This window comes from Cervus canadensis, chromosome 15 (assembly GCF_019320065.1).
Source record: "Cervus canadensis isolate Bull #8, Minnesota chromosome 15, ASM1932006v1, whole genome shotgun sequence".
NCBI classification, from domain to species: domain Eukaryota; kingdom Metazoa; phylum Chordata; class Mammalia; order Artiodactyla; family Cervidae; genus Cervus; species Cervus canadensis.
The window spans coordinates 6,079,725-6,094,780 of NC_057400.1; the positions used below are offsets into that span (position 1 = coordinate 6,079,725).

The 15,056-nt window shown below is 51.8% G+C and overlaps 1 protein-coding gene across 7 annotated transcripts in view; it reads right to left on the minus strand.

Annotated features, from left to right (window-relative positions):
• Positions 1-15,056, minus strand: part of GLI2 (GLI family zinc finger 2) — a 262,316-nt gene that overhangs the window by 52,521 nt on the left and 194,739 nt on the right. For 4 of the 7 annotated variants that reach the window (XM_043488281.1, XM_043488285.1, XM_043488287.1 and 1 more), the window contains one exon: positions 14,600-14,705. In XM_043488281.1, coding sequence (XP_043344216.1) covers positions 14,600-14,705 — 106 coding nt within the window. Of the gene's footprint in view, positions 1-7,985; positions 8,047-14,599; positions 14,706-14,979; positions 15,000-15,056 lie in introns of those variants that run through there. The other 3 variants (XM_043488282.1, XM_043488280.1, XM_043488283.1) reach the window with 3 other exon arrangements.

The following is a 15,056-nucleotide window of genomic DNA, read 5'->3' on the forward strand; positions in this document are numbered from 1 at the left end:
GAGCCCCCCAGGCCAAGGGCCCGCTTACTCAGAAACACCAGGCAGGTGACCTCAGGCCCACTGATGTGCCAGAAAGCAAATGAATTTCCTAAAGCTGGCCTGCTCTTCTGAGCTCTGCTCTTCCCTAAACTGGGGCTCTTATCACCCGGGGCCAGGGAGGGCACAGGTCTGCTCTCACAGGCATCCCTGCCGGCAAGCCTTTGGCCTACGAACAGATAGAAAGAGCGCTCCAGGGGGACTTCCCTGGTGGTCCAGTGGCTGAGAATCCGCCTTCCAGTGCAGGATCTCAGGTGCTCACACTCTGGAGTCCATGTGCCACAACTAGAGAGAAGCCTGCGTGCCGCAAAGAAGACCCGATGCAACCATAAATAAATAAAAAAATGTTTTAAAAGAGAAAAGAAACACAGCTCCATCATGCCCTGCTGCGTGGAGTTCAAGCTCCTCTCCAGGGCTTGAACCAGGGCTGGCAGCTAGCTGGTCAGTGATGTGTTCCTGTGGTCATGCATCATCGCCTCTGCCAGATGAAGAGCATGGGTCTCTGACAACACTGGGTGGGGCTCTGACAGCTCTAAAATATAACACAAAGGAATCTATATACAGAATAGACAGACTTATAGACAGAAAACAAACTTAAGGTTACCGGAGGGGAAGGGTTGGAAAAAGACTCAGCCAGGACTTCACACCCAGAAAGCAGGGCAAGTGGCTGTCGACCCGAGCGATGGGTGCTGAACCAGGAATGTTTGATCACCCCTGACACTCCCTGGGTCCTCTCTGAACCCCCTCTCCCCACACACAGATCTAAGCCAAATCTAAGCCAAATCTAAGCCAGTGACTGAGTGTCATATGGTCCCAGTAATGACAAGCTGTTAGGAAAAGACAATCCCCTGGCTCCTTCCCCCGACCCAACCTAAAGCTCGCTTTGGTGCCTTGACAAAATCACCATGCTGGACTATGTCCAACAACCAAGACAGGGAAGCAACCTAAGTGTTCATCAACAGAGGAACGGATAAAGAAATGGGGTGCGTACACACGCACACAGACGCACACAGACAGACAGACAGACAGACAGACAGACACACACACACACACACACACACAGAGGAACATTACTCAGCCATTAAAAGGGATGAAATAATGCCATCTGCAGCCACATGAACGTTACCGTACTAAGTAAGCCAGACAATGACAAATATCGTATGATATCACTTATATGTGAACTCTAAAAAATAATACAATAGGAACAGGCACACAGACTTAGAAAACAAACCTACGGTTATCAAAGGGGAAGGGTTGGGAGGGATAAAGTAGGAGTTTTGGATTAACACACTACTATATACAAAAGAGATAAACAATAAAGTCCTATTGTATAGCACAGGGAACTATATTCAAGGTGTTGTAATAACCTATTTAATGTAAAATAATCTGAAAAAGAATATACATAACTGAACAACTTTGCTCTATACTTGAAACTAACACAATATTGTAAATCAACTATTCTTAATTAAAAAAAAAATCACCCTGCTGGGCCCTCTGGGATTAGGGAGGGAGTGTGGACACGGTAGCCTGCAAACAGTACACAAGATGCTAGAGCCAAACTAGGGGTGGGAGGGAAAGGTTTCATTCACTCTTCTGGGGTAGTCTGAGCAGGCTTCCTGTAGGAGGTGGCATCTGAGTTGGGCCTCAACTCTCACAGGGGAGTGAAAAGGAGTCAGTGAGTGGGGCAGGTTTGGTGTTCTGTGATAGAATAGTTGAAAAAAAGGTGGGTCAAATCGGGAAACCTTGACTAACAGAGTCAAGGGGCTGAAGCTCAGACCAGACAGCTGGGTTGTGAGAGAGCATGTGGGGAAACTCACGAAGGAAGGGTCAGTTAGCTATGCCAGGTCACAACAGGAAGGTCCCTTCACCCAGATGCTTCATTACAGGAGCAGAGAGGCCAGGCACAGACTGGGAGAAGCCATTTGCAGCACAGGTAACCAGCCACTAAATGAGTAGCCTTAATATAGAAAAAGCTTAGTGAGATGAGCAGGAAAAAGACAACTCCATAGAATAATGGGCAAAAGAACTGAACAGGCATTTCGTGAGAAGGAACTGTTATTGGCAAATAAACATATGAAAGGATGTATTCAGCTTCATTAGTGACAAAGGAAATGGAAAAATCGAATCACAGGAGATGCCATTTTGGCAAAAATTAAAATGTGGATGACCTCACGCTGGGAACAAGGATGCAGAACAGGCTGAGTCCTTGAACTTCGCTGGTGGGAGTGGCTCGGCAAAAAGTCTGGCAACATCTAGGAGGGTTAACACGTGAATACCCTGTGACTTAGCAATTTCATTCTCAGACACATTTATTCTAAAGAACGGGCAGTACTTGAGCCCCAGAGATCAGTGTTAGAGCATTCACTGCAATGATGCTCAAGACAGCAAAAGCACAGATGCATCTCAGGTGCCTGTCAGGCCAGATTGCTTCAGAGCAGTGAGAATTCACAAATTAAGAGCACATGCATCAATGGGATGACTCTCTGGAACATTCTGTGACCTGTGAAATCAGGTTTCCCAAGAATCCATCTGAAACGATTCTATTTATATAAACCACACAGAGCAAAACCAAACAACGTATTATTAGGAGAGTCAGACCCCAGGTCTCAATGGACATGAATTTGAGCAAACTTCAGGAGACACGGAAGACAGAGGAGCCTGGCAGGCTGCAGTCCATGGGGTTGCAGAAGTCAGATGCAACTCAGCAACTGAACAGCAGACACCAGGTAGAGCTGTTACAGATGCAGGAAGGTGATGACTCCAAGAGACGGGGAGCTCCAAGGAGGACCCTGGAGGGGCACGCGGGGCCCCAGGGTGCCAGCACATCCCCCATCCTTGGGCAGGGCAGGGGACCAATGGTTACTGCTACTCTTCACATCATAACCATGCTTCTGCTATGTTCCTGTACGTCTTCAAAGTAATAAGACCAACTTTTTAAAAACGTGGCTGGGCAGAAGCTGGCTGAGTGGACGGAAGTTCTGGGCTGGGGAGTGGAGAGACCACAGGGCTGCCGTGGAGAACCTGTGGGTCGCTGAAAGGTCCAGTGGTTGTCTCCAGGGTCCCTGGGTGGGCTCATCTTGGCCACTCCATCTGTCTGCTGCCAGGTTCCCTCCTAGCCAGCCTCAGCTAAGCCTAACCCTAACCCTGCTCTGTGACAGACAGACATCTGTGTACACACGTAATCCTTCAGACATTCCGCTCAGCCTGTAGAGACCCACATGCTCCACCAGACCTAGCTGAGCGCCAGCTCTCAGCTGTCACTCCCTACGCAGGGCAGACCCATAATAAAGAAATCACTGTGTTCAGCTGACAAAGAGCAGATTTCTTGCTAAGTAAACAGCGATGTTTGGGTAAGGAAATTAGGTTATAAAATTGCGCCTACAAAGGAGGCCATACAGATGGATTTGGTTAAGACCTAGCCACACAAACAACCGGGGTTAATTCAATCACTCACCCTTTATCACATTTTCTTTTCATCAGAGCAGAAGGATGGGAAGGTTATCAGCGTTTTCAAACATCCAAACCCCCAAAGCAGAAAAAACAAGAGGGGAGTTATCAAGGAGGCTTTTTTCCCTAGCAAACTGATCACTTGTTGACTTGTGCAGGCTGAGCTGGGTGGGGGATGGGGAGGTGATGGATTCCATCCACGTGTTTTGGGAGGCAACTGGATTAGCTCCCCGCTAACAAGGTACCTGGGGGCTTCCCCGGTACCTCAGCTGACCAAGAATCTGCCTGCAAAGCAGGAGACCCCGGTTCGATTCCTGGGTCGGGAAGATGCCCTGGAGAAGGGATAGGCTACCCACTCCAGCATTCTTGGACTTCTCTGATGGCTCAGTCAGTAAAGAATCTGCCTGCAAATGTGGGAGACCTGGGTTTGATCCCTGGGTTGGAAAGATCCCTTGGAGGAGGGCATGGCAACCCACTGCAGTATTCTTGCCTGTAGAATCCCCATGGACAGATGAGCCTGGTGGGCTGCAGTCTGGGGTCACGAAGAGTCGAACACGACTCAGCAACTACGCCCAGCCCAGCACTGCACAAGGCACCCGAGGTGTGGGACAGCTCCGGGGACGCAGGTCCTGCTTCTCCAAGACAGGTCACCCTTGGCTGAGCACAGCTGCGGAGAACCTTCCAGAAAGACATGGCTTTACGGGGATGGTCCCATCACAGGTCAAATGCAGGGGCTGGAAGGGGAGCTATGGGTGGGAGTGAGACACTCCGTCTCAGGGTTGGGAGAGAGGCTTTGTTAGGCTTCCCTGGAGTCTGGGTTTAAGCAAGGAGAAAAGGCCTGGGTGGAGGGTGGGCTGCATAGAGGGGATCTCCTCTCCAGTGAGAATTCTTCGACTCTGGGCTGGGCTAGCCAAGGGGGTGTGTGGAATTTCCTTTCCTGGCTGTCTGTCAAAACTAGATGGATAATCCCAAATAGTTTAGATAAGACATCTTGTCTTCCTAGAGGTGGGTGTGTTGCCAATTTTTACCAAGCTTCCGACTGCATTAGTACGTGCTTTGAAAAGGGCCTGGGAGTCAAGGCCCCTCATTAGGACAAGGGCAACTCCAGAAAGACTGTGGAGCTGGAGCTCCCCCCACACCCCAGCAGGCAGGGGCCAGGGGTAGTGCGGGCAGGGACAGGCCCCCGTGCCTTCCTGCTGATAAATGCTTTCCACTCCTGGCTTCCTGGTGCTCTGGGTCCCCTGCTTCCCCCACCACCCCAGCCAAGCACACTCTGTAACTGCCCTCCCTCCCCCTCCCAGGCCAGGAGCTATCTGTGGGTACCAAGGTTGCATCTCCTTGGGCTGCATCCCTCACGCCTGATGCAAGGCTAGCACACTGAAGGCAGTAGGTGAGTGTCATCAAATGAACAGGTGCTGAGAAATTCCCCACTGAGGGGAGCAACAACTAAACGCTGCTTTGCTTGGGAGGACAGGTTAAGTTCACATGTCAGGCATGCAGCTCCTGGAAGGGGAAGACGAGAGAACGGGCTCCCACAGATACACTTCTTCTCCATGGGTCCCCGAGCACATCATTGATGCAGCAACGCTGGCTGCAGTAATGAAGGCTTGGGGAGCGGCTGCAACAGGACTCAGGGGCAGTTCACTGCTCACAAATCCCCTCAACAGATGTGGACTAAGGCTGGCAGGAGTGACCCTGAGTGATCGCACTTGGGACACAGATAAATCCAGCAAGAAAGAATTAAGCTCAATAAATGGATGCATTCCGGGCACTGGCAGCAGCTTCCACCCAGAGTGAACGACATGGACACAAGCAGTGGAAAAAGAACCCCCAGGTCAAAGGCCAATCTGTCCACCCACACCTGAGATTTTACTGTTAGTGATTAATTCCTTTGGATTGATTATAGCGCTAATAACACACCAAAGCCCTAAGACCTACAATGAGATGCCCCTTCCTCCCTGAGAATAATCACAGGAGAAAGAAGATCTCAGGCTTGAGGGTTAGATCTCACTTTCTGACTGAGTGACCTGGGGAAGCCCTTAAATTCTGGATACCTCCAATTTTCTGCTCTGTGAATGGGGAAGAATTATCGTGCAACTCACAGGGCATATGAGAGGACTGGACAGAACATCATCTGCCCAGCACCCAGCAGAGTGCCTGGAACAGAACATGGGTTTCCTCCTGGTGTCAGCAGGGGAGTGAAAAGAGCAAGCCATTATCCAGCAACCACCAGGTACCAGGACCTGTTCTGTTTCACACTACTCACTCACCTAACTCTCAAAAGCACCCCATGAAGGGGACTGTGTTTAAAGATGGGGAAACCGAGGCCCTAGAGGTTACACAGCCAGCCCAAGGATGTAAAGGGTACATAGACGGCACAGGATTTGAACTCTGGCCTCACGCTGCACTGCTTACACCCTGGGAGTGTAGGATGGGAACAGCCCAAGACGATGGGGGCCCAGTGGGTCAGGAGAGAAATGAAAAAGGTCACCTCTCCACCCAGCAGGACCTTTTCCCCAGAGGAAGTCCTCCCCATGCCAGCTCTGCACACCCTCCCCTGCTGCAGACCCACCTCATTTCTGCACATCAAGATCTGCTTTACTCTTGGGGCCCCTCCTGCCCTCAGCTGACCACACGGCTCTCCGCAAAGCCCAGAGTCAGGCAACAACTCCTCTGCGAGGGCCGGCATTCAGCAAAGATCAAAGAGCGGGCTGCCTTATCAGACACGCTCCTCATTAAACTTTTACGGGCAGATTCCATTATAAATGAGCTGCCTGTCCCATGCCGCTGAGCACGTTCCTGGAGCTGAGGATCTGAAGCTCTCTAAGTGTGAGAGGCTTCCACAGAGGGGTTGGGGCAAAGAGGAGCCCTCTAGAGTCAAACTCTCCGGGTTCCAGTCCCTGCTGTGCTGCTTACTGGGAGAACGTCCCTGGGGACGGCAGCCAACATTGTCGTGCCTCAGTTTCCCCCGTGTATCCAGCAGGTGTGAAGATGCTCAAGAGATGCTGATGAGGGTTTGTGATGGTTTAGTCGCTAAGTTGTGTCCGACTCTTGTGACCCCATGGATTGTAGCCCCCGCCAGGCTCCTCTGTCCATGGGATTCTCCAGGCAAGAATACTGGATTAGGTTGTCATTTCTTCTCCAGGGGAATCTTCTCGACCCAGGAATCAAACCCACGGCTGCTGCATTTCAGGCAGATGCTTTACTGACTGAGCCACGTAGATGACATAATCCAGAGGGCCGGACATAGGCTGCTGTGGCTGCATCTCAGTTAGTCTGAGCCCAGCATCCTGCCACCCAGAGAGAGGAAAGGACCTGCCTCGAGGGCTCTTTAAGGGCCACGCCCACCCCAGGGAGGCAAGGCTCCACACCGACCTGTCATTCAACTCTCAGACAGCCACGGACAGAGGGGGAGATGCCCTACAAACTGCCTTGTCCCGGGGGTTTTCTAGGTTCCACGTTCACCCACTGGGCAGTTCCTCTGAAGAAGTGGTCAGCCTTGCAGCTTTTAAGAAGCACTCCCTGGAGAAGGAAGGGCAGTGTAGACTGACAGGGAGGAAGACAAGGCCCTTCCCTGGTGGGCAACCCTGGGCCTACCCAGCATTTTGGCCTAGGAGCCAGGCGGACAGGCCCTTCAGAAGTCTCTTCCCCTGCTCCATCGCACTCAACAGAATCACGCGTGATTGCTGAGGGCAGAGAATGCTCTTCTTGAAACACAAATAAAGCCCATCCCCCTCTGAATGTGAACCTGGAGTTTGGGCCAAGAATCAAGAAAATTTCCACATATCTTTCTGCTCCCCTAGGTGGCTGGCTGAGGACAGAGCTGTCAGAGGCTGAGGACAACGCAGGTCAGCTGCCAGCCAGGCCAGCTGTGTGTTTATCAGTCTGTGAGCGTGGCATCTTGATGGAACACTGACTTTGGAAAATGCCATCTTCAGATCCACCCAGACCCGACAGTTCATGAGCTCAGCCAGCAACAGCCAAGAAACTATTTTCTTGAGGGAAGTGGGGATGACCATCTGTATTCATGTGTAGTCACCAGGATGAGGGAGGGTTCAGACCCCGTGAATGGCTCTCGGGGGTGCTGGGCAACTGGCACATGTGACAAAGTGTCCAGAGGCTGGTGGGAGGTGGAAGCCCTCACACCCAGCAGCTGGTATTCCCAGTCTTTCCTGATAGGACCTGGGTCAGCATGTGGCCTTTCCATGAACTGACGGCTAAGCCCCAGAGCCACCTGTCTCTAGCAACAACCCCACCCTGCCACCCGCTCCTTCTCTGTGCAGGGTGGCCTTGGCTGTGACTGCTGAGTACTGTCCACCCGTCACAGCTCAGGATCAGCCAATGCAGGGGAGCAATTAGTGGCGGTCCGGGGTCCAGGCAGGTTCTGGGGTCACAAATGTCAGAGGTCAGGTATGGAGCCTGGTGAGTGGAGAGTGGAGGGGACCGTCCTCCCTACAGTTGAGATGCTGTGTCTGTCCCCTTTCCTGCCCTCCCTTTCTCACCTCTGTATGCACATCTCTGCAGGCTGAGAATACGAAGAGACCCAGGTCATCTTGCGGGCATCTGTGAGAAGATGATGAAGAGGAGGCAGGGGATGTCTGACGCCCATATCGCAGAGTTGTTAGCATGGAGGGAAAAGGCCTAAATGCTTGCTAGCTCTATGACTCTGGACAACCAACACACAGCTCTGGGCCTGCTTTCTCAGGCATCAGATAAGCAGGGTGGCCTGTGGGTGCCTACAAACAACCAGACTCCCACACCTCACCTGAGCCTGAAAGTCTGAGCTTCTGGGGTCACTGCCTAGGAATGTGCATCTTTAAGACACATCCTAGGTCAGATTTACAGCCAGGTTTGAGAACTGCTCCATGAGCTGGTCTCTCTAGCCCTTCTGGGCTGCAAGCAGCTGAAACTGGTCCTCTATGAAGCCCCAGGGCAGGACTGGGATGGCAAGGACCCTACAGACACTGTGGCGAGTTGAGAATCCACCCAGCCTCCTGCACCAGGAATATGAGCTTCTGCCCTTCCGGCAAGCATGTGAGTGAATCTGGGCCCAAGGCGGTCCCCACTCCCATGCACACCGAGACGGTGGGGGCTCCAGCTGAGGGCCCCACTGTGCCCCACCTCAGCCTTGGTTCTCCACGTGACCTGCTGAGCCTAGTTCCAAGGGGCAGGGGTGGAGGAGATCCACAGACCTGTTCCCTGCTAGTAGTCACCAGGTGATGGGGAGACCACAGGACCTTCTCTCCTGCCCCTGAGAACAGACTCTCGGAGACTCAGGAGCCCGTGCCCATGGTGGGGTGGGGGTGTCACAGAGGAACCACACCTGACCAGCAAACACACCCTCCCATCCATCTGTCTCCCCATCATCCGTGGTTTGCACAGGTGACGGGGGCTGCATCAGCAGTCCTGACCATTCACTCTTCAGGAACCATCTAAGCATTTGTAAGCTGTGCAAGGCCTGTGGTGGGTTTGCACCTCCAGGGGACTGGAGGGCTCCGGAGAGAGCTGGGTGGTGGGATGGCTATCCATGAGGAAGCTGTCCAGCTGGGTGGTGCTGGGTGGGTTTCACACTCTAGACCCACTGCCTGCTCCTCCCACGTGTAGCTGCCTGCTTGGGGAGGTGTGAGGCCAGCCCTGGCCAGACTCCTCCTCTGTCTGACCACAGGGATTGCTGGAGCCCATCTCCTTCCTATGGTCTCCCACTTCTCCTGCCCATCCTCTAGCAGCTCCTACAGTTACCCTGAAAAGGAATCAGGCCACTCCCTCCAGCTCCTGGTCGCCAAGAGGAGAAAGTCCAAATTCCTCAACTGGGGAGGGTGGGCGGCGGTGGGAGCAGACCCCTCCTCCCTCCATCCTCAGTGGTACCTCTTCAGCCCCATTTCCCACCTCCCCATGGTGCAGCCCCCAGACAGCATCCCCTTCCAAGGTCACTCCATGGCCCACCTCTGCCACAACGAACCCCTCTCTAACAGGCCAACAGAAATAACAACGATCAGAATGCACCCACTGCAGCTTCCACACTGTTCCAAACACGCTATTTGTATTACCCCATTTAACTTTCCAAATAACTCAGTAAGTGGGATAGGTACTATTATCGTGCACTTTTATAGAGGCGAAAACTGGGGTTTATCCGTTCAGAGTGATTAGATGGTTACCTCCCAAAGCTGGTGCGTTCAGTCCTGGGGTTCAAGCCCAGGTAGCAGGGTGACGGGCCAGTGGAGGGGCGCTCCTCCTGGAGCCACGCCCACCACGGCCAAGAGAGCCAATGGGCAGAGGCCTTGGGTGGCAGCAGCTGAAGAGGCTCTAGGTGGGACAGGAGATGACACTGCGTCCCATTCGCTGCACGATGTTTGTGTAATTAGGTATATTTGGCAGCGACGAGGAGGAGTGTCTACAGCAGGGGCTTGGTGGATGCAGCATTCCACCAGGCTCAGACCACATTGATCAGAAGTCACAACCAGGGAGCCCACTTTTTCTCCTAGGCTTTATCATGCTTCCCACCTGGGTGGATGAAGGAGTGGGTTTCCCAGGGTCCCAGGCTAGCCCTGAACACGCGCTGTGTTCCTCCTGTGGCCTGGGGGGATGGAACCAGGGTAGTGTGGAGCCGCTGGGAGCCCAGCCTAGCAGGAGGTGGGCCTTGGGGGGCAGGTGGGCTCCTCAACCTTGAGGGGAAGCAAGCAGGCCCACCTTGCATGGATGACATGTGAAAATCGGTGCACCTCTCTGAACCTCAGTGTCTGCAGCCATAGGATGAGGATTATAACCTCATTTCAAAGGCAACCAGGAAGCTCAACTAATACAGCCCCACCAGGCTCCAGTGCAGAGCTTGGCCCCAGCAGGCCCTGCACAAATGACTGACACCCTTTACTGTCTTCTACCGGGTGATGCCAGGCTTCACCACTGAAACTTCGTGATCACAAATGAGCTGAATGGTGACACCCAGAGATGTCTGTGTCCTAATCCTTGGAACCCTTGAATGCCACCTTCTGTAGGAAAAGGGGCTTTGCAGATGTATTTGAGTTAAGGTTCCTGAGACTGGAAGATGATCCTGGATTTCACAATGAAAATCACTGGCATCCTTCTAAGAGAGGCAGCGGAAGAAAACTACCGCGGACAAGAAAGAAGGCGATGTGAGAAAAGATACAGGGGACACAAAGGCAAGGAGGTGAGAGGCAGGGATCACGGGCATGCAGGCAGCCTCCAGGAGCTAGAAAACGCAAGGAGATGGATTCTCTCCTGGAGCAGAAAGGTTCCAGAAGGAAACCAGCCCTGCTAATTAACACCTTGATTTTAGGCCCAGAAGACTTCCTTCTCCTTACTGGCCAGGAGAGAAGCAGGCCCAGAAAGGGGACATGACCTGTGTCCAGCCCTGACCTAGGGGATGACAACGCCTGGAGAAGGCTCAGGGACCACCTCTTACCCACAGCTCTCCATTAAGCCAGGGACTAACAGTACCAAGGGCCCCCTGATTCAGTGACAAGTTCCTGCCTGCAGACAGAGCATCTCAAACCTGTAATGCGTGTCAAACACAAATGGCGGGCCCATCCTAGAGTCTCTGACTCAGCAGGTCTGGGCCCGGGCCTGAGACTCTGCATTATTAGCAGGCTTATGCTGCTGGTCCAGAGGTTTGGGGAACCACTGAATTTGGGGGCAGAGTCCTACTAAAGGGCTGTATGAGCTTCCAAGAAGGAACTGTGTGATCACACGCAGGGGACCTGTGGTCACACACGTGCTCCCAAGGGAGAAGCCGGTGTCTGGCCGAGGGCCGTGATTAGGTTTCTAACTCTTTCACTCCCTGAGTTGGGGGGCGGGGCCCTAATGATTAATTACTTAACCACTCTGCTGCCTCAGTTCCTTCATCTGTAAAACGGGGCTGACAGAGAGCACACCTTATAGGGTTGAGAGGATTAAGTAAGACGAACACATGAAGTGTTTACAGGCAGAGCTTGTCCAAAGGTCAGAGTTACTCTGAGAAATGGCAGTTGTTAACAGCGAGGTGTCCTTATAACCCGTCACTGTCCCTAGGCATGCGGGGCCACGGGTGCCTGGATGTTCCCCGGCAGAGTGACACGTGTATGCCTGCCTGCACACTCCCCAGGGAGCTCTCAGCCTTGCCCTGGTCTCTGCCCAGCATGGGGCCCCTTGCCGGGAGCACTTCATTGTAGGCCGGCCAAGCCCAGGATCTGTGTCATGGAATCAGCCGAACAGCTTCCAAGAACAGAAAAACAGCCATTTCAACCCCCTCCTGAAAAGGATTCAGCTCCCCTGATACTCAGAGGATGCTTACTGCCACCAGCTGAGCAACTCTGCAGTTCTGCACCAGCTCTAATAGGACACACCCTCCAGAAGCTGCCTGAGCTGTGGGCAGAGGGCTGAAATGGCCCCACCACCCACCAGGGGGACACAAGCCTGCCCACGGCAGGTCTTAGTCAAGCAAGCACCAGCTGCAGGCACCGAGGTAAAACGCAAAGATCCAAGCATGTCACGGGGATAACCTGAAGGGACTCCCAGTGGGCAAACCTGGAACAATTTGAACAACAAAATGAATAGTGATAGCAATAGAGTATAACTCTTGGAAGAATGCAAATATTCACATGTTGATTTGATATAAAAAGTGATCAAGTAAATAGACAAATGGGGAGAAGAGACAGAAGTCTTCCTTACAGTAGAATTCCAATCGATAAACGTGGAAAGAATCACAGAAATAGAAAATCACCATTTGGCAAATAATAGTAGTTACTGTTTTTGGCAAGAACCATCAAAGGATGCTTAAGTGAGTGGCTGAAAATATTATGAGAAATAGGAATTTACATATTACCCAAGTACTGTCCCAAGAGAGACTTGCAATTATCAAGGGACTAGCTTTAAAGTGGAGAAACTCAGCACACCTCACTGTAAGCAAATAATCAAAGTTAGGATTTCCAGGGATGAGAAGTACGGCCATCATGGGCCCTGGACATGATGTTCTAGGATGGGAGAGCACCGCTTCCATGGCAGTATCCCCGCAATGCATCATCTGAATTTATCAGGAGGCAACATCAGGCAAACACAAACTGAGCACATTTTATACATTAAGTGGCCTTTCCTCTTCAAGTGTCAAGGTCATATGTAAACTGGTACAGCCACTATGAAGAATAGTAGTGGAGGTTCCTCAAAAAACTGAAAACAGAGTTGACACATGATCTAGCAATCCAGGGTATGTATGTCCTGGGTACATACCTGGACAAAATTCAAATATAAAAAGATAACATGCACTCCTATGTTCATAGCAGTGCTGTTCACAATAGCCAAGACATGGAAGTAACCTAAGTGACCATTGGCAAATGAATGGATGAAAATGTGTTACATATATACAATGGAATATTACTCAGTCATAAAAAAGAAGGAAATAATGCCGTCTGTAGCAATGTGGATGAATCTAGAGACTATCATACTAAGTGAAGTAAGTCAGAAAGAGAAAGACAAATAGCACATATTGCTTATATGAAGGATCTAAACCATTACATTTCTATGAAACAGACACAGGCTCACAGTTATAGAGAGCAGAGAGGGAAGATGGAGAAGGGAAAGACTGGAAGTTTGGGATTAGCAGATGCAAATGATCACATATAGATGGATAAACAACAAGGTCCTACTGTATAACATAGGGAACTATATTCAACTGATAAACCATAATGGAAAAAGAAAAAAAATGTGTCAAGGTCATGAAAGGCAAAAGAGACTGAGCCATGTCCTGGGGTAAAGATGACTAAGGAGTTATGACAACTAAATGTAAGGGCTGAATCCTGAACAGAGGAAAAAAGGATATCCACAGGCAACTGATGAAATTTAGATAAGATTTATGAGTTAGTTAATAACACTGAACCAGTCTTTGGTTATGTTAGATATGAATGTCTAAGGAACAGGGTGAGGATATATAGGAAATATCTGTACATTTTCCCAACTTATTTTTAAATGTCTGAGATTATTCCAGAGTACAAAATATCTTTAAAAAGCAAACAGAAGTCCCAGATTTGCTCTGTCCTGGGGTGAGCAGTGAGTGTAGGAGTCACCTGCCCCCTGATGGGGCACAGTTTTGAATATAGAGAGGGCTCAGCAAGTTTTGACTGACTTTATTCCAGTGGGAGTTGGGAGAGGTGGCAGGGTCTGTCTTCAGCAGGTGGAATGTATGGAGGGGGTTCTCTGCTCAGCAAACATTGACTGTGAACTTATTACACACGTGTCAGCCATCGTCAAGGCGGGAATCAAAGCAAAGCCCAGAGTCCGCTGGAGGCAGTGTAAAAACAGCTCATTCCGGCGTTGCAGGGTGGTGGTAATCCAGGGGAGGGCCCCCACTCAGGGTGGGCTTCCCAGAGAAGGTGGCTCCTGAGCCAAGGCTTCAGGGGTCTGGAGAAGGGGCCATTCCAGGCGGCTGGGCAGCAGGGGCTGAGACCCAGGTACACGGGGGCTGGAACCATAAATGGCAGCTTGGCATGGAATGGGAGATGTCTGGTCAAGAGGCACAGCAGAGATATAGGAGGTGGGGCAGAGGATTTAGTCTCTTTTCTGGAAGCAAAAGGGACATGGCAGCAAGGGCTCAGGTCTTGGCGTCATTAAAACCAAGAAAAGAGACACAGGCTATGGGTTCTGAGCCCGAGGGTGGGAGCGAAGAGGGACAGAAGCAGGAATAAAGAGAGACATGCAGAGGATGAGCTTCTTCACTGCCAAGGGGCGGGTGGTGGTGGTCTCAAAGCAGGGAGCAGGAGAGGCCCCAAAGTGTAACGGTGAACTTGTCCTTATCAGTAGGGAGGCTCTAGAATTCACTGTCTGAACTGGGATACTTGAGGGCGTGAAAGGGGGGTGCTCTGAATGATTATGTTGGAACAACATCGATCCAGAGTCTCCGGACGTATGTGGGGACTCTGGCCTGCAGAATGTCCCCCGCTGCCTGGATGGGGAAGAGTCTCAGGGCGCTGACGGACACAAGCGGGTCACGAGGGAGGGGGGAAACCAGAGGAGAGCTGGGGTTCACACGACAGCCCTCCTTCCCACGGGGTCAGTGCTCGCCTCGGTGGCACGGGTGGACGACGTCCACTGCGGGGCGGAGAGGCTGAGGCCGGGCGCTGGTGGAACTTACCCGTGCACGCCGGGGACCGAGTGAGGCTCGTAATGGTAGCGGCCCTCCTGGTGTCGCATGTCAATCGGGAAGGGGGCGTGGAACGGCGGCAGGAGATGCGGCGGCACTGCGAAGGGGAGACAGAAACAGGACTTCAGAAACTTTTCCCCTCCCTCGAAAAGCAATTTTCAAAGGGCTTTAAAGCTCGATGAATTTCAGAGCAAGAACGGCCAGGACAGGGGGGCTCCGGGGTGCCCAGCTATCACACACCCACGAAGGGGGATGAATAAATAATCAAAGTCAGCCCGAGAACCCTACATCTTTCACATAAAAGATCCCCAACCGCGCTCTTGACAAAGACAAGCAGCTAAGCACTCTTTGAACTCGGGGAGATGACAGACTTGGCCGCAAATCAGGGCTGACAGCGCCGACAGGCTTCTGCGCATCCCGGCCTTGGCTGGATGTGGCTCCGGCAGCC